The sequence below is a fragment of the Anser anser genome (assembly GCF_964211835.1).
Source record: "Anser anser genome assembly, chromosome: 1".
In the NCBI taxonomy this organism is placed as follows: Eukaryota; Metazoa; Chordata; class Aves; order Anseriformes; family Anatidae; genus Anser; species Anser anser.
In genome coordinates, this window is record NC_139720.1 from 58,216,867 (window position 1) to 58,236,113 (window position 19,247).

Here is a 19,247-nt window from a genome sequence, read left to right on the forward strand (position 1 = left end):
AGGAGCCCTGAAGGCTCAAAGTGCCCTTTAATTCTGAACAACTCCTCCTCTGGGGCCCTGTGCCTACTGTGGTAACTGCGCTGGGAGCAAGCCTGCCTGGACGCGACTGCAGCACTCACCTTTGGGCTTGGTAACGCATCCAGGGGACAGGAGGGGGGAAAGGGCAGGTTCAAGAGGACAAACAGGCTCATCTCTCACAAAAACTGGAGGCAATTGGAAACAAAGCTCTCACAGCGCTGCTGTAAAGCATGCTACGTTGAAATTACTACGCAGTCAAAACCTGTAGAAGCAGCGTTTCACCCCACTGTAACCCCAGCCAGCAGCAAGGCCTAGGAAGAAAGCTTTTACAGCGCTGGGGTTTCTCAGGCCTTCTGCAAGCACTGCCTGGGGATGGGAATGTGCCAGGACAAAGCAATTCCCATCTGCTGGGTGGGTGACTGCACCCGTTGCACTCCCCAAACTGGTCAAGCTCACCTAGCTCCTGAACAGTTGGTTGGTTTAAATTTCAGCAAGTCTGTAAATACCTTGCACCTGCACTACCACTTAATATTTACCTGTGCTGAACTGAAAGGAGGCAGCGAATGATGCAAAACCCAGAATTTCATTTTTGAGACCAATTTAGATGCAGCTAAGCACGTTTCCTGCTCCTGCACAACTCCCTGATTACAGTATTATATAGGCAGTACGTGGCTTCACTCCAGCTATTGATTGCTCCTTAAAATCACTGTGGGAACAGCAGCTGGCTTCCTTTTTCCCTATGCAGAATCTAATGCTCCACATGGATGCAGCAGACAATATAGCCCAAGTCAAGTCATAAAACATCAGTTATTAAAATATTCAGAAAAGTGCCAGCATACACAAATGTATAGAATTAATGACCCTAGATCCTTTTAATAAAAGAAAGAAAGGGGCATAGCTATGGCTGGACAGCGTCCTGTGAAAGAACAGCTGCTGACTTGATGTCAGTGCATTATTTCTTTTTCATCCTTTTGGAAAGATGAGATCTATGGAAGCTCCTCACATAGGAAAACACATTTCATACCAAGTCCTCCCTTTATGAAGCCTTTGAACACCAACTTCCTTATTGCAGGGAACCAGTATCAACTTGAAAGAAACAAAGACAAACTGGAAAACCTTCACTTCTGTGAGGTTCACAAGAATGGAGCGTGTATGATTCTGAGCTTAAAAAAAAAGGAATTATAATCTAGGATATGGATTATTCATCATGTAAATTGCATCAAGAGAAATACACAGGGAGAGAAACCAAGCAGGCAAAGAAGCAACAACAGCAGTGCAGCACGCCTAGAACTTTAATCTTTGTTTTTAAGAGTACACAGTTGAAAATTACACTTTCTTCTCCTTCCTACCTTTCCATCCTTCCTAAGTTTTCCCTAAAAAGGAAACTATTTCTTTGTTATTAGTTTGACTTCCCTTCAAGTGAGGCACACCCGTTAGGCCCCAATTCAGTAAAACACTTCCACATGCACTTCTCTTCAGTCCACTGCTATTCATGGCCACATTTAAGTGTATATACTTGAAGGCGGTTTTGAATAGGGATGTTTTTACTTAACCAAAGTGCGGGGTTCTTGGTGGTAATACTTGTGTGGTCTTAACGTGTGTGTGGGGGAGAGGACATACAACATACATCATCTTGTTCCCAATTTAAAGGTAGTTTTAGTGGCAGTCGGTGACACATTGGATTTCTTACCACTACGCATGTCTGTGGTTAAGCTACTGCGTAAGATTTTACCAATGACATTTAAAAAGGGTAGCTCTGAAATCACCGCTGAATGCCAGTTAAAGCAGCTTAGTCTGACTGACCGTGTAAAGTTTAAACACCCTCTGCTCCTAAATGCCATTAAGCAAACTCATTTCTTTAATTAGAATCATACAAAAGGAAAGAGAGCCTAGCAAGACAATACAAAAAAATATATATAAAGAATGGGAAAACCTACAGAGTTCAGAAAACAGGATTCTGGAAAATCAAAACGTTTATATTTTATTTTACATTGTAGGCTTTCACTTTTTATCCCTTTGGAATACATTTAGTTTTAAATTAATAAAGATCGTAAACTAATATATTGGTATGTTCTTTGAACAGACATAATAAAAATGCAGACATTACACCACAGGATCCATCATTTAAATATCCCAATAATAGAACAGTTAAAGTGACGCTGGCTAATGCGAGGATAAAACGCCTAGATAAAAGATGTCGTGGCTCTAAGGAAAAACGTGGGTTGGAGGAGAATTGAGAGTGAAGCAGGTGATGCTTTAGTCTGAATCTGAGCTGTCTTGCTTGTTGGTATGGTACTGGCTGACTGCTTCTTCCAAAGGAGCCATTGTACCATCCGGCCGCACTCCCATTGGTTTTATAAGTTCATCTCTGTAAGAGATTGAAAAAAGAATATAGATTAGCATACGCACACATATCAATTCACATGTGTATAATACAATCACATACAGTATAAGCTTCAGAGCATAATAAGCCTTTAAAAGGAAGTTATTTCTGCTAAAGCCCTCTGTTTTGGAGAAAGACAGACAAAAAACCTTCCAAAATAGGTGGGAGGGGAAGAGCAGGCCAAATAAAGACTTCATTCATGTAGGCCAAACCTACTTAGCCAATTAAAGACACCATGAAAAGTCAGTGCCTAATAGGTTCAAGATGAGGAGCAGGTTCACTGTTCTAAACACACAAACTCGCTTTTCTTCTGAGAGTTCTTTGACAGCCATTTCTGCCTACAATTTCACTTGCCATCCCGGCCAGTATGCGCACATGCGATTAAAATAATTGATACATATTCCCCTCGCTGAAGGAAATAAATCACTGACGAGAACAGACTGCCTATACCACCAGTAGGGGTGTGTAAGTACTTGTTGATTCATTGAAAAAAGCTGACTGATTCTAATACTATTGCTTTTGTTTGTGGCAGTTTAATTACGGGATTGACAGCCATTTTAATCTCTTCAAAGCTCCAAAGGCCTCTCAAAGCTAATCCAATTATATCTACTCCACAAGCTACAGCCTCATCTAAGAGATGATTAATTATTGATTAAGCCAATCAAAAAGTATTAGCAAAGATTTATTTAATCCTTACTTTTTATCACCTCATTTATGTGGATTATACCAAAACCTGAAAGGGCAAAGATAACATTCTGATTTTCTCCTGGAAAAAAAAAAAAAGTGGAGAATACTTCTAAATATTCAGGAGTCACCTTAAATAAAGGAGTGGAGGTTTGATGTCAATTCCCCCCTCGCTCAAAAGGCAGCCCAGTAAAACTCAGACAATTTAACACACACGCAGCTCCCCCCTTCTTCCCCTGAGCCACAGAGAGTAAAACTGCATCGCTCAGGGGGGTAGACAAAGGCATTTCACCAGCTCTCTGCCTGGTCTGCACTACTACCTCGGCTGAAAAAAAAGGGACAGCAATGGGTTATGCACAACTGGCAATCTAACTTTAACACAACAGGAACAGCAGGAAAGGCAACATCTGAATTCTGCAGCACGCATAAGGCAGATACAGTAGAGTCAAGCAGCAAAGTCCCAGAGAGTCCTGTTTGCTCACGAAGAGCAGGGATCAGGAAGAGAAATTCAGCTCTTTGCACAGATGTGACAAGCAGACGCTGCAGTGGTAAGCTCACAAACCCCACTGCTTGCAGCATTTCAAGACATGAGAAACTGGACCTGGAGAGCTCAGTCCGGTTTGGCTCGCCGTGCCTGGGAGGGCAGCTGGGAGCCGGGGAAGGACATCTGTTAGGACCGTGCTCTAAAAGCACAGGCCTGATTCTGCCTGCACGTGGGGAGAGTAGGACCCATCTTTAAATAGCAGGAGATAGCTTGCCAGACTTCAGGACTGATGACTGCTCTTCCTCAAGTAGTACAATCTATAGCACGCAGGCTCTGCCTACATGAGAGCACTCGTGTCTCTTCAGTTTTCAAGTATCTTCTGGAGATGTGTGAGAGAGGAGAGCAAAAGAATGCTCGAAATCAGATTCTGAAGGGCTCAAAAAAGGAAGACTGGAGGTCTAGTGCCCCACCAGGACCAGAACCCTTCCAATCTGCTGTCAGATGTCCTCCAAGGCAAAGCCAGAGTGCTTTCAAATTGTCTCTAATAGCAAAGACATTTTTTTTCAGCAGAAGGAAAAAAAATTAAATCTATGCATCTGAAGCCTTTTTGGCTTTGAAACTTTAAGCACTGTAATACAAGAGTCCTTTGAAATCTGTGATCAGCCTTGCAACTGTTCTTCAGTGCCACTTAACTCGGGTTCAAACTTCAGCAGTCATCTTTCATACTTATTTTTGGAGCAGAATAATGTGGGGAGTAAGTGTTTGCTTGTACTTATTTTTGGAGCAGAGTAACGCGGAGAGTAAATCTTTGCTTGCATTATTTTTTTTCAAAGTCCTAAAAGTAAAAACATACCGACACAGAATGAAATCACCTTTGCTTCTCTTCTAAGCTTGGGGGATTCTAGATTTTTGTTTTAAAAACCACAGCGCATGCTCTTAGTTTGCAACACTTAACACTGCAGCTAGAAGTCATGAAATCATGTAGTTTACTAGTCATTTATGATTTATTATTGGTAATAAATAAATGGCCAGTAAAGTATAAAGAAACAGTTCAGCAAAAGGGAAGCAAACAAACAAACAAACAAACACAAAACAACAACCAAAACCAGGAAAACAATGACCAAAGAGAAATATTCCAGGTCAGAACAGTGTTGTTACTGAAGGACACAGACATGGGCTTAAAGAATAGAAACCACTTGGAAACCTGGAGAAGTTTTGCATAATCCCACAGCAGCTTTGATGCAACTTTCTGGTGCCAATACTGATAAACTAAGTGAAAGCTGGAGAGCAAGCACACACACAGATCATGGAGTGTAAAGCTCGGAATATACCTTTCTGCTTCTAAACATGTAACTTCGTTCCTGTCTGCAATATTTTTGCTCTAGAACATGTCCCAGCTAAACCAGCTTTCTGGCTCAAACTTCAAAGCACAACACAACTTTAAGACTGGTGGTTGCAAGCAGAGAGGTAACTTCACAAACTTCAGAGAAACACAGGCAAGCTTTCTCAATTCTTAACTCTCTACCTCCATACACAGGGAAACTTAAGAGATGTCTGTAAATATTAAGTCTGTAAATATTAAGTCCTCCTATCTCATAATTTGTCAATCACAAAGACACAGCTTTCTCTGCAACTCACCTTCCATGCTTCACTTTTACACCATGCTACAAACACTGCAGAACACAATACATTTTTTTCTCTCCAAATGAATCATCTGCAGAGATGCTGAACACCAGATGCAATAGTTGAGAAATACTTATATGCAAGTCTTGGCCTGTGTTTTTTTGTGGAAGTCATTTGAAGATAAACACAGTTTTCCATAACAATGTAACTTAAAAGTCTGAGCCAACAAAGTGCATCTGTATGTTCTTCGCGACGCTCAAAATCCTGTGTTCCTCAGCTCACTGTACTCATCTCAAAGCGCACCACATGAACCATACCGTATTGCATTTGAGTTTCATTCCCAATGCATTTCCTCCTCTCCAAGCTAACTATGAGCTAGGCTGAGCTCACATTTCATTAAAATAACACGGATGTTTATCAATTACCTTTCTGTTCCTGCTTTTCAAGTCCTTGAACAGGATCAAACACGGTTGTTACAAGTTTGCTGTTCTTTTTCTTTATTAGGAGGTTCAACTCATTACACCCTTCCTCAGACAAATGCTACTCAGGAAAAATGGAACTGTATGAAGACAGAAGTATGCTAGGCCACCAAAAGAAGAGGGGTGGATTAATTGTTCAGAGGAGAAGGCAGGGATTAACCTTTTTTTTTTTTTCTTCCTAATGATAATCTAGTCCTAAAATAGTGTAAAATATGGCATTCTTTCACTGGCTAAGACTTGACTGCAAGCTCTGAACACTGCACAAGCTTACGCATGTTTTTCAGTGAGGAAAAATACGGAGGGAGAGAGATGAAAAGATTTGGGCTGCCTACAAAGCTAGCTTCAGAAGTTTCAAACGCTCATCTTCTAAGTAACAGAATTTGGGGTTGGATTACAAGAGGCATCGCTCAGCCAACTTCAGCACAGCACCACAGGAGCCCACAGAGCGAATCCTTACCTGGTACAAACTGTCTCAGCTATACCAACCTCGGCAAGCTCCCCATTTAGCACTTAAGGCTAAAGCACTTAGGCTGCTTAGAGACCTCAACTGAGCTTTGACAACGTAGGGTAGCTGAGGATGTGCTGACTGTTTAAGGTGAGATACAAGGTAGCACAGAAATCACCCCAAACTGGCACATATACCCTCAGAAATCATCTCATTACCCAGAAACTGGATGTTTACGGTCCTTTTATAGTGTAGAAGAGAGAACACTTCACCCCAGTAGGTGGCAGCGTGAATACTTCTGTATCCACGGAGATGTGTCCAAATACACGGTATGAATATTCATACATATTTGAACATCCTTACGTGACCTCCAGTACACTCAAATAACCCTTCTTGCAACATCCATTTTTCTAATGCAAACAAAGCATTCTATTCAAGTATACTTAGAAACACACCATAATTAAACAGTTGGTAAAATGCATTCTCTCCTTCCAATTGCGTATCTCCCAAGAGTCCCTTCACATATATCTATACAAGTTCTAGCTTCCTGCTTGCCATTTAGCTTGATAACGACTCAAAAATCATTCCCTTGTTTTGAGCGGTAACTCTTTCTTGTCTGCTCTATGCACTACAGGGCAGTATTGACACACGGAATTAATGGCAGTGTCTGTAATGAAACAGCCATCATGTAAACACCAGCCTGCTCCTTTGATAAAATGGCATGTTAGGGACCTATTCACCTCCTTATAATTGAGTACCACATAATAGTTCCGATCCTTTCATGTAACATTATTTTGTTCTATGATTAGAAAGGGGAGAAAAAAAAATCTATGTAACATTGCCTTCTTCATTCATCCTATGATTAATTTTGTGTTTTTAATGAGTATGGTTGCTTATTTAGGCAGGTTCTCTTACATGCTCGTTTTGTTGACTTCTGTTCAATGTACAACAAAACCCAAGCTGCGATAATTGGAGACCATTTCATCAGCAAAAGGATTCTTGCTATTAATACGAGGTTGGCTTGGAAAAAGCATCCTGACATTTTAAATTAGTCAATTAATATACAATTCCACCTACCATTTATAATGGAAAAAAATGTTAGCATATTTCTTCAGACATTTTAATTAACACAGAGTATTTCCAATAGTCTATGATATAAACAGACAGAACATCACACAACAATGATTTAAGTTGGCTACCTTTGATGTTTTGTAAAAAAGAAAGGTTGAGTTAAATCTTTTTGCAGACTTGGGGATGTGCATCACATATAGAGGACACTGATTTACAGCTACCAAACAGCTCTCAATGAGCCAACAAGATAGCATCTACCCTTACTGCAAACAGAGCCCATAAAGTTACTCCAGGGCCAAGTCCAGGTGTCCAGCAACCTACCTAAGTAACATCTACGTCTCCCAAGAGCTGCAGTAGTAAGTAAATGAGGATGAAAATCTTGATAATTGACACACATTTAATGCTTTTAAAAAGTAATCTCATCCAGTCAAAATTGAGCAAAAGTTTAGTTTCCACAAAACTTTTTGCAGAACCCAAGTCTGTGTTAGTTGGGGCAGAGGACGTGGGTCCACAGAATTTTTCAACTTTTCTCCGTGCATTTTGATAAAACTAGGTGATTAATTTTAGTTTAAACTTGTTGAGGGTCAACTACCGTATGAACAGGCTGAAACACCAACAACCTATCAGAAAACAAAGGCCTTGGAAATACAACCTGAAACAACCAAAAGTATAGATCAATTTTACATGATCTCAGAGCAGTGTCGTCTTCTGTGCCAATGTTGAAAATTAAGAGAAACCGGGAGAGCAAAAATCCTCTGGCATCTTATGGAATAAGGTGAAAAATACTTTATTCCTTACAAAAAGGTACAGTGTAAACAGGTAACAGCCATTATTGAAAGGTGATAGGTTTTCATTAAAGTAGCACTGTTTTGCCGATTTTTTTCTGAGGAGTTCAATCTGTCATCAGGTAACTTTCCAAAAATTATACAAGCCAGCGAAGCCAAATCTAGAACAACCCAGTGACAGACTGGCCTGATTAGCCTCATCAGTCAAGGGAAGCAAGTTTGTCAGTCCTTCAACTTTTTTTCCCATACCTTTCTCTAGTAAAAACACACTAGCTCTTTCTGTCCCAGCTTCCATTACTGGGACAATACAACCGTATTTAGCAAACCAGCTTTGCTGTACATCAGGCAAGTTCATTCTAACCTCTTGTTCAAGCCATATACATAAAATTACACAGATCCACTCAAGATTAGAAGGAGCTGTTGCTTCCCTGTCCAACTTCCTCCTGCCTTATAAGCAAAGCACCGCACCAAATTGAAACTGCTCAGTTCATGGTATAGGTACCATCCCCTAAGGTGATGGCAACAACAAAGAACAGCAGAAGTAGGAAACCTATCACCCACAATCCGCTGAAGACTCCTATCAAAACAACCTCCAGTTTAGATTTATACACAGAAAAACAAGGAAGAAGGAGTGTATTCCACTGGTAGCTTTAAGCCTGTGAAGACTCCCAGCCCTCATCAGCTCAAGCTGGATGCAGAAGCCTTCAGTTCCAAAAAGGTGGAGGGATTCCCTGCTGACTACTAGCGGCTTATTACTACCACTTTCTTCTTGTATACAAGACTGGCAGAGTCCCATTTCATTTACCAGCTGCAAAATCCACAATTGCACTCAATTACATTCATTAAAAACATCCCACGGTCTCCTCAAAACAGATCTTACTTTTTTCTTCCTGACAGCATTCTTCTGTGATTTTTTAGTAAACAAAAAGGGTGGGAAGAACAGTCAAGTGATTTTATTCATGTTATCACAGCACCTAGAGGGGTCACACCAACAAAACTGCCCCGCAGTAATCACTATACTAAAAACAAACAAACAAAAAAAACCTTACAATAAAAGGAGTTCCAGCCCTGAAGAGCTTGCAGTCCAAGAACTATAGAAGAAACTGCAGGTGGATGTAACTGAGACAGAAAACCCAAGGTGAAAGTAATGCTACTGGCCAAGAGGATAAGTAGTGACACAGGGCACCAGCTGCTTCCTTATTGTCAGTTTTTAGCAGGCAACACAGCAGGTGTCTCCAATCCTCCAAACTGAAAAGGCTCTTAGGCTACAGTAATGCCATTTGGACTTTTTGTGTGACTGCTATAGTGAGGGCAACTGACTTGTCTTCCGTCTTTGTTTATCTCCAGTCTCAATCTTCCTTTTAAGAAAGTTTTAGAGCATTTAGTCATTTTATTCTGGTACCCCTAACACTCAGCATCTTAATTCTCTAGCTTACATAGCAATCATCCCATTTTACATAATAGTTCAACTACAATTCCATGTTCATTGTATTTTCTTCTCTTTGTTAAGAATACTAACATATAACATTTGCTTTCCACACACATAATGTGGAAAAACTATCCAGTTACTTCACTGATGAGTTGTTCCCAGATTCTTCCCTGCTTTTACTTCAATCTTTGCCAGCTAATATGAGAGCCAGAATCACCCGCAGCACTTGCTGTTTTCCTAATCTTTAACAGAGAGGTAAAAACACTTGGTTTGCTGAAATTTCTCTCAAGAGAACTTGTTATTTGAATATCCGCTGACTCTCACAAAACACAAACACATTTCTATCTGCTGGGTTGTTTATTTACCTAAATTCTCACAGCTCAGATCAGTGGTGAATTAGCATTATAGTAGGTATTCCTCAAGAATGTAATATTTGCTTATACAGAAAAACTACAAGCAATCACTCCACTATACCTACAAGTATGGGGGGGAAGAAAAAACAGCAAATTCTGGGCAAATGAGTCAAAGAAAAAAATAGCTACAGCCAACAATACAGGTCTGTTCCCTAAAAAAATTGATTTTCTGTATCAATAACACTCATTACATTACGTACCATTTTCTTTTATGGCATTACCTTAGTCATTTAGAACAATGCTAATGTTTCATTTGCAATCCAGTCCACACTTATTCAAATAAATCCACAATAATGCTTAAATGTAAATTCCCTTTTAATTGCTCTAATATGTAATTCATTGCTTCTGTTGACAACTATTTTCATGCTGTAATTGTTCTTCAGATAAGCAGCAAGACATAAGTAGCTACCATCAGATGCTGCTCACTGACTTGAGGGACATGAGTACACTTGCCTTGGGCTTGGATTTTGTCCCATACTTTAAAAGGAGAAATTCTTTTAATTACTGATTAGCCTATCTATTCAGGAGACAGGTCCCCTCACCACCTGATTCCTGACTTTGTCCAGTCCTCTCCAAAAGAGATTTCCTGTGAAGTCCTGTAAAATTATCACCCTTTTCCTTGAAGCATTAAGCATTCCTTTCTGCAGTGAAATTGGCCCAAATTCTGCAAAGAAGCTGATTATAGCACTGTTTTGAAGCTCTAGCCCTTAGCAAAGAGGAAAGAACCAGGATGTAAGCTGCCCTCCCCAAAAGCAGCTTATATATAATACAATACCTGGAAAGTTTATCAAACATGTTGACAAGCTTCATAGCTTCATATTCTTTTTGTTCTTCTGTCATTTCATCCATTGGATTGGGCATGGGTTCTTCTAAGTGACCAGTGATAAGGTTAATGCTGGAGGGGGAAAACAATACTATTTACATTTCTAAATAATATGTATGTAAATTGTCTGTCTTCTCAGGAGGAGGAAAGAGCAACACACAGACAGACCCCACCAAGACTAATACTGTCTGAACTGCATGTCAAAGCTGTTACTGTGAATAGCCAACCTTCATATTGATGCTTCTGTAGTCTTCCCATGTGCGTCACAATATTAACTTCTTGTTAACTCCTCAAGGTGCACATTCCACTAGTACTTGTTATGTTACAAACCATACAAAAGTACTTTAAAAGCGAGGTAATAATGATGTTAATGACAATGTCATTAGTAATAATGGCACAGAAGGGTACCAGAATGACAAACACATTTTGCCAACTGATTTTCTGCAGGCTTAATTTTAAAAACACAGGCTGGATTTGGTGACATTTTCTTTCTCATAAAGAAATGTTGAATTAGCTTACCATTTCCTTCTCATGATCATTTTTGCTCAACCCAAATTAATATTAAATTGAGAATTTACAATCCCAGCTTTTCACTGCTAAAACAATTAAACAGTGATGCAGAAATGGTAAGTAACAAAAGCAGAGGATTAGTTTTAAAGCAGACTTCCAGGACAAATGATCTTTTCAAAAAGCTTGACCATACGCATTTTTATAGTAATACAGAAAATCAGATGCATAAAGCAACTGACATTTGTCTCCAATATTCCATTTAAGTGTCAGCTTCTAACTAAATGTCGTAGTTTTACTCACATGCATACAAATGGATATTAGACTTCTGAAATAAGAGCAGAGGCAAAAGAGCAAGACAAAAAATCCTGAAGTGCAGAAATATAAATAAACTTTCTGTTTTAGAGTTCTTTTCTTTGCATATAAGCAATACTATTCCTGTAGTCTTTATGCCTCCAGTAGGCTGCCCTTCATAACCTTTTTGGCCTGTTTTGTTACCCCTTTACAGTATCATCTCTGATACCCTCCTTTACATTCACTTTAAAATCTGGAACTGTTAAATAACACTTAAAGGTACAACACGCATAAACTCTGAACCTTTGACACTGTCTCTCGAAACTGTTCCTAGGCAATCCACAAACATTTTCAAATTTTCTTCCTTATTTCTTTTTGACAAGCATTTTATTTTTATATAGTCCCCCAATTGAAGTTAAATCATTATCATATTGGTTTTTACTTATTTATTTAGAGCCATTGAACCATATTATGGGAAGCTGGTTCCTCAATAATTAGACCCTGAGGTCAATGAGAGACAACAGCTCACGTAAGCACATGTAATTTCATAATTGGGCTTTTTGCAAAAGGTGGAAAAATATATCTAAACATCTCAATTGAAACAGGATAAGCAGAATCGAAAACAATACTATACTTTGGCTTTGCAGATTTGTATTCTTCAGTATCTGTATCTTCATCATCTGAGTACCAATGATCTCCTCTTCCTCCTGCTAACAGGCCCCTTGCTGCCAGCAATCCTGCTGCATTACCATAGCCTGTGTATTTTAACAAGCTGTCAACTGCAAAAAGTGATAGAGAAAATTATTCAGCTTAGAATCAGCTACAAAATAAAAAGTAGCATAGTTCTGTACGAAGCAAGAGAGTAACAGCAGTAGGCAAATATACTGAGTACAGTAGGGCCATACATAAAAGGGAAAAGAAAAAATAATGTATACCTCTCTCTTTACAAAGAACAAAAAGGAATTCTGCTGCAATTTGTTTTACTCCAAGGTCAACATGTGTCATAAGGCGCACGAGCTTGTTTCTCACTGTTGTGCCAACTTCTGGACGATTCGATACATCTCTTAGTGGAGGCAGTACCTAGCAGCAGAAAAAAAGAGAAAAGCAACATAGAATGCATGGAAGTACTTACCCAATCCTTGCAAAAACACAGTCAACAGGACAAGAAAATATTGTAAGCTGTGCTGCTTCAAAAATGGGACCCAATCATACTTACATGTACTAGTAACGACTCTTGCTTCATAATATACTCAGCCCTTCTGGTCTGCCATCCTGGGCAGACAAATACTATATCCCAAATGTAGACTTTAAAAAAGACAATGATTAGGTGTTTAAGAGCACAAATGCATGTCCCAAAAAAGCTGGTTAACAGGTACCAGAACCTTATGTTCTTAGGTTCTTCTATTTTACTCAGGTGTCTGGCAAAACATTCAAAAAATAAAATCAAAAAACTGCTCTACATGTACAGAGGAAATGCATCCTTCTCCCAGATAACGCTGCTTTAAAAGCTGAAGCTACTTTCCAACAAGATTTTGGAGAAAATACTCTTTAACGTGTCCTCAAATACACTATTTTCACTTTAAATATCACTATTTACAACTTTAACTCTCAAGAAACTCAGAAGGTGCCTGAAACGTTTGTTTTTACAACCTAACTTCAGCCTCTTTCAGTGTATGAATTCAGGTTCAGAACCCACATTATTTTTTCACATTCACAGGACATGACCTGCAATCAAATCTGAGCTGTAATATGAAATATTTGGTGGTCTAAAGATTCCTGTCAGAATTATGAGTTGCCAATTTTTTAGTAGTGAACAGAACCAAACCTGTCGCTAATGGTCATTAGAAATTTCAGGTCCTCTGTTTTCCAGGTGTTTGATGTAAGGCGTCATGTTCTGTGCAAAATTATGGCACAGTTACTACTGAAATCAGACTCACTGGGAACTTAAAACAAATAAATGCTATGCATTGACCACTTTGAAAAAAAAAAAAACAGGCTTTTTCAAAATAAGTATTCAAAAAATTAGCAAAACCACTTTACTTTGTCCCTGCTTACTTTTCCCAATGGGGACAGTACCATTATTGCCATTTCCCAGAGTGTTGTAAGAATGAATTAATGTTTTTAGAATAGTTTAATACTAATACCGTGATGAGTGCCATAGGATAGTCCATGAGGAAATTAATCATTCTGTCTTCAGATCAGAATTTGAATAGCGCACAATAAGTAAAGCCTAAGGCCAACACTTAACAATGAGGATAATTCAAAATATCAAACATCCGGTCATGCAGTTAGCAGCATCCATCTATTCTTTGCACTATGAGGCAGTGATCCTGCGGTAAGAGACAGCATGCAATTGTATCCTGACATCTAGATGCCAAGATGTAGTAAAAACATGCAGACAACCTCACTTTCTAACTTCTAAACATTTGGCTCTGCAACTTTTTTTATTTAACAGATCATGAGAGTATTCTAGGAAAGAAATGTTGCAAACAAATAATATAAACAAGAATGGGTTCCTTAAAATCCTTAAAAATACTTCTGGTATAGATGAAAGCGGCAGACAATATATGCTCTTTTCCATGAAAGATTCCATCTATGAATTCAGGCACAGCTTTGATCTGGGAGCGGCATCTAAGACGCAACCCCAAAAGCACTACAGTTTAGGAAAAAAGCATCTCACAGCTGGTCTCAGCTGTCTCTTCTTTGCTCATGCTTTAACTTTTCTTCCCTCAACTTCAGGAAAAGAAAAAAAATTAAAAAAAAAAGAAAGAACCCCCCCCCCCCCCCCCCCCCCCAAATACATCACACCCAAGCACAAACCGTTAGTGATTGTTCATATCTTTGGTACCATTTCTTTTTTTCCCTCTAAAGAATCTACACGGGGTCTGTATCGTATTGTGCTCTTTTAAGAGATGAAGCGTGCCTCTGTTCAGGGACAGTTTTACTCTAACAGAACGGTTGATACAAACTTGGTACGTAAGTTTCAGTTCCCATGATTCTTGCCCGCTGAGGTCAAGTGAAAGCTCAAGCAGAAGCATCCAAAACACCTGTAGTCTCACTGACTACCATACAGTTTTATCAAGTTTCATTAAGCACACTGAAGTTTTTCTATGCTGGATGTAGGGGACCAGACCACCAGGATTTTGCCTGTGTCACATGATCTACAGCAACTCACGTAACACAGCTTTACAACACCCTGAGTATTACTACTTAACAGATCCACAAAATGTATCGTGGAACTCAGAGCCATGTAAATCAACAGATATGATGGACTGAAAAAATATTCTATAGCTGGCAGTTGTCAGAGACCAAATGGAAAAAAATACTATAGAGATAACGTTCTGGGTAATTTAATATGAAATCATTCATATGACTTGGAAGTACCAGTGGCTTGCACTGATGTACAAATCTCAGGAACTTTACAGTTAACTTCATATCCAAATTGTTATTAGTATTTTACGTACCTGAGCTTTGATAAACTTCCTGATATTCCTATGAGTTCGGCAGCATTCAGTTAATAAACTGAGAACTGGAGTCAGACCTTCTCTATAGCTGCTTCCCTGAAATAAGAACAAATATAAATGTTTTTAAGGAAAAAAAATCTATTTCGAATCCTATGAACTCTTCAGTTAAGTCTTATATGACAGTCAGAATATGAACTTTACAGATATAAAGAAAGAGCCAAATGTTCATGGTTTCAAAGCATACTTCAGATATTTACAGGAATTTATTCTCAATTTTGAAGCATTTCACAATCTAAAAGCAAGCAAAGATATCCATCCACATTTCTCCTAAATACTGTCTGAAAGGTCTGTAAGAAGCTTTACCAACACCCACTTTTTGCTTTAATAAAAGAATCCACTTTGTCAAGAATCTTTACAGCCCATACCTTGTCAATTCTCTTCTCCATGAAATCCAGTAAAATCTGAATTGCTCCCATATTCATACCGTTGTATTTTATATCTGTTTCCTCTTGGGAAGATGGACTAATAAGAACATCCAAGCAAGAAACAGGAACATTGCTTAAGAGGTTGATTGCATTGCTGAAACAGATTTTAAAGATTCATTATTCATTTGAAAGAATTCAAACCAGCGCAGCTCACCACAATGTTTGTACAACTGCAACCAAAAAAAGAGGCCCTGCAACTGAAACAATGCTTTATTTTCTACTCTCTGGGTTTTAAAGAAGATGGCATGCATTATCGCCTGGGTGCTGGCTGTTAGAACGAGCAAGGGAAAAGAAAGACAAAAGGGATACTGCAGCAGTGCATTATTACTTCCAGCCCCCGCAGCATCCTATGCCAAAGGCAAGGCACAGCTACCAGCAGCGTTACAGCAGCTGGCCTGGCAGGACAGCAGGGGGAACTCTCACATTGACTTGCAGTGGTCAGAGCTGTTTCCTCCTTGAAATCGACAAGATCTTAAAACCCACCTATATTCTATCGTTGTTGTGACAGAAGTACACCAACTGAAATATTTCCTCCCCTGTATATCAGCTTCTCAGGTGCCCTGAAATATTTTCACTTAGCTTGTAGTATACAATAAATACAGAAGGCTTTTAGCACATTTAAAAATAAATAAATAAATTCAGGGTTATTTACCAAGCAGTACCTTTCAGTAACTGGCGGTTTTTGGATTCCACAAAGCACAGAGAGGAGGGCTTCTCAAACACATTAAGTGATCTGGATTAGACCACAGGGTCCCTCCCTCCTCTTTAATGGAGTAATGTGGAATTTACGTTGCAGGGGCCTCTTGTGTGTTTGACTCAAACTTCATTTGACTTTGCTATCTATCCTGTTCTCATTATACAGACTTGAATTTGTACACTTCCTGCATGAGGCTAAGTTACACAGATGCTGCAAAAATTAGAATTTTATCATTATTTACTTGCTGATGCCCAACTACAATTATAAACGGAGGTATTCAGAAATACTACAGCCCTACGCAGGTTTACGGATGCAGACCTCAAAGGTACCAACACAACTATGAGCGCTGATGTTTCTCTCCATTCTGAGAACGGAGAAGGCTTTTCAAACAACTTCAGTTAACGCTTTAGACCTTATTTACATAGATGTTTTTTATGTAACTAATACACTTTAACAAAGATTTAGTGCAACAGAAAGCAAATCATGACAATCAGACATCACAGGATTTCTAACAACATGCTGGTTTGACTCTGATCAGACTGGGTGGCTGTTCTACATCGTGTCATCTCCCTTTTGCTCTTTTAACAACTGAAATTCAGACAACTTGTACTTTTTGAAAGCATGTGTTATTTTATTTCTAATTCCTGTTTAAGACATGTTTTTACACCATATAAGTTATTCCTCTCCAATAATTCAGGAATGATCACAAGCAAAACAAACTGAAATTCAACAACTACTAGGTGGCTTTCGTCCTTTCATCAAAAGTTCTCTTTTTTACCAGTTTCTTATTAAACAACCAAGTTCCCAAACACCTACAAAATTAATTTTCTGGATCACTGTGTCTGAGCTATTCTTTTCAATAAACGAAGCCCGGCTTTCTGATCTTTGTCACTTCACTGACAGTTTTATTTGTGGTAGAGGAGTGTATGAAATTCTCCAGCTACCAGGAAGTCAGTGACTATGCACAGATCTGCACAATAGTGTTTGCATTCCTACTCCAGGGGGTAGAAATACTGCGTATATTACTCTCCCCTTTTCGGCTTCCTAGAGATCATTAATCACTGGGACATGACATCCACCCACTCATGCTCCCAGCCCCCTCCTGATATGCAAATTCAGAAGCAAAGGCCTATTTAGAGCTGCTGAATGCCTTGATTAAAACCTTGTTAGTGGGCAAAAATGGCACTCGCTCTAATATGTGGTGCTTTAAGCTGTTCATATTCAAATGTGAAGTGATGACATGACAGAACCACAGTAACGACAACAGTACCAGGTAATAAATTAGTTAAGATATTTTCCATAGGTAGCTTCTGCTTATTTGTTAGAAAAAGAAGTCAAACTGACAATCGGCACATCACAATTCAGGGCATGTATCCAATACCTGATGCTCATATTAAATAAATCCTCAACTTAGACATTCAGAGCACAAGCACTCAGACAACTCGCTTTAACAGGCTTCCCTTCACTTGTGCATCTTGAATTCTACAGATTTACAAACTCACAGAAGTGATCAGCAACTCTAGAAAATGTACTTACGCCTCCCTGATATTTTGTATCTGCTGCATTCAAGTCTGTTTATATTTTATTCCATTTCTAACCTTATTTAATAACTGCCTTACTGATAGGCTCCAGTTGGGATGCAGACTGAGAAGCTGAACTCTGCTCTCTGACTCACACCTCATCTCTAGCAATAAAGGCTCCACAGTCAGAGTCCAGCATATTTAACAGCCCAACTGACACAGCCTTTTTTAAAGCTACACCATGCTAGCTACAGGCTGCTAAAACAAGTTTACTCATTCATTACTGAAACTCCAATCTGGAATGAAAGATTTGCTTGATTTACTACAACAAGGGAGTGAAGTGAGCTATCCAGCCCCCTGAGGATTTGAGGGTCCTAACTTCTGACTATACCTCTTCTATTCCAGAACTGCCTTGCGATGAACATTGTTGGTGGAAAAGCACATTAGATTATTCAGCTTTTATTGCCACATGTAGCATTCAAAGATAAAATTCAGGTTCTGCAAGCGGGATGAAGTATTTGAATCACGGAAGTCAAAACTTGTGCAGTGCTCTTCTAACACATTAAAAAAAAAAAAACTTGAGTATGTCATAAATCAAGAACAAATATCACATGCAGCAGAGCTACACTAGCATTCTTTGTTCTATCAACTTGACCTAAATAAACCAGCTACATGTAGCTAACAGAAGGATAAACTTGTTTTCCCAGCACAAAGGAAAAGGTTGATGCACTGATGTATTGAATTTGATGGAGAAAGGGAGACAACTGAAGGAACAAGACAGTGACAGTCATCCTCATTCCTTCTGCCTTCCCTTCTCAAAATCAGGGAGAATTCTTGCCTTGATTTCTGTCTCCATAAGGAGGCATGGTCCATGAAAGCAGCAGAGCTACTCAATATATACCTTCTGACTGAAAAATGCAAGGACAGAAACCACACTAATACCATATTTTCTCCACAGCTGCACACATCTACCTATGAAACCCTTTTTGGTCCTGATCCGCAAGTGCCTGCAAAAGGTAAAATGAGAAGGACTTGCATAACATGAATCCTTGTGCAATAACACAAGGTAATTATATTTTACAAGGGTGCTCTATTTTACAGGGTGATTAGACTAGTCTTAGACTCCAGGACAAGGAAACACGGCATGTTTTCATGGGGACAGAATCCACTGTATAATAATTCATCAGAATATCACGCAATCTCTGCTGATTGCATATAAGCGGAAATGATAAAGGTCTCTCTCTATCTTCTAGTAGGTAGGGAACTTCTACAAATCTGCTCAGTTTTCCCAGCAGTAGGGAACTTATTCCCACCAGTCCCTCCCTTAAACGAGGATGAGAGATCAAAACACCCACCATAAGGAGCAGCAAAGAGGAGACACTGGCTGCCTTTTAGAACACACTCAGCACTAACTTTAGACATGGCAACTACTGTAGCAGTATCCTAAATCATTCCAAACTATTCTGCACCATCTTGAGAAGGGCTCTGACAGTAGATGAGCACTGAAATCCCACAATACTGTTGATCTCTAAGAACTTTTCCTGATTTTAATAAAGTTCATTGAACACTTTCAAGACTGCTGGGTATGAAAAGCTATATCCTTCTTCCCAGATACTGCAGGTTCAGAAAAAGCTCTTCAAAAC

At 39.2% G+C, this 19,247-nt stretch overlaps 1 protein-coding gene and 1 long non-coding RNA gene across 3 annotated transcripts in view; both read right to left on the bottom strand.

The window, feature by feature from the left end:
• Positions 1–1,293: 1,293 nt before the first annotated feature.
• The window catches only part of RIC8B (RIC8 guanine nucleotide exchange factor B), a 35,499-nt gene continuing 17,545 nt past the window's right edge, over positions 1,294–19,247 (bottom strand). For both annotated transcript variants that reach the window (XM_083834481.1, XM_083834482.1), the window contains exons 5-10: positions 15,328–15,481; positions 14,903–14,998; positions 12,374–12,518; positions 12,073–12,217; positions 10,590–10,709; positions 1,294–2,386 (exon numbers count right to left, since the gene is read on the bottom strand). In XM_083834481.1, coding sequence (XP_083690607.1) covers positions 2,275–2,386; positions 10,590–10,709; positions 12,073–12,217; positions 12,374–12,518; positions 14,903–14,998; positions 15,328–15,481 — 772 coding nt within the window. In that variant the 3' untranslated portion in view covers positions 1,294–2,274. The remainder of the gene's footprint in view (positions 2,387–10,589; positions 10,710–12,072; positions 12,218–12,373; positions 12,519–14,902; positions 14,999–15,327; positions 15,482–19,247) is intronic.
• On the bottom strand, positions 2,405–10,576 carry LOC310898893. Its single transcript, XR_014583832.1, has 3 exons — positions 9,022–10,576; positions 5,618–7,980; positions 2,405–4,404 (listed from the first exon to the last, which is right to left on the bottom strand). It is a non-coding gene; the product is annotated as an uncharacterized lncRNA (long non-coding RNA).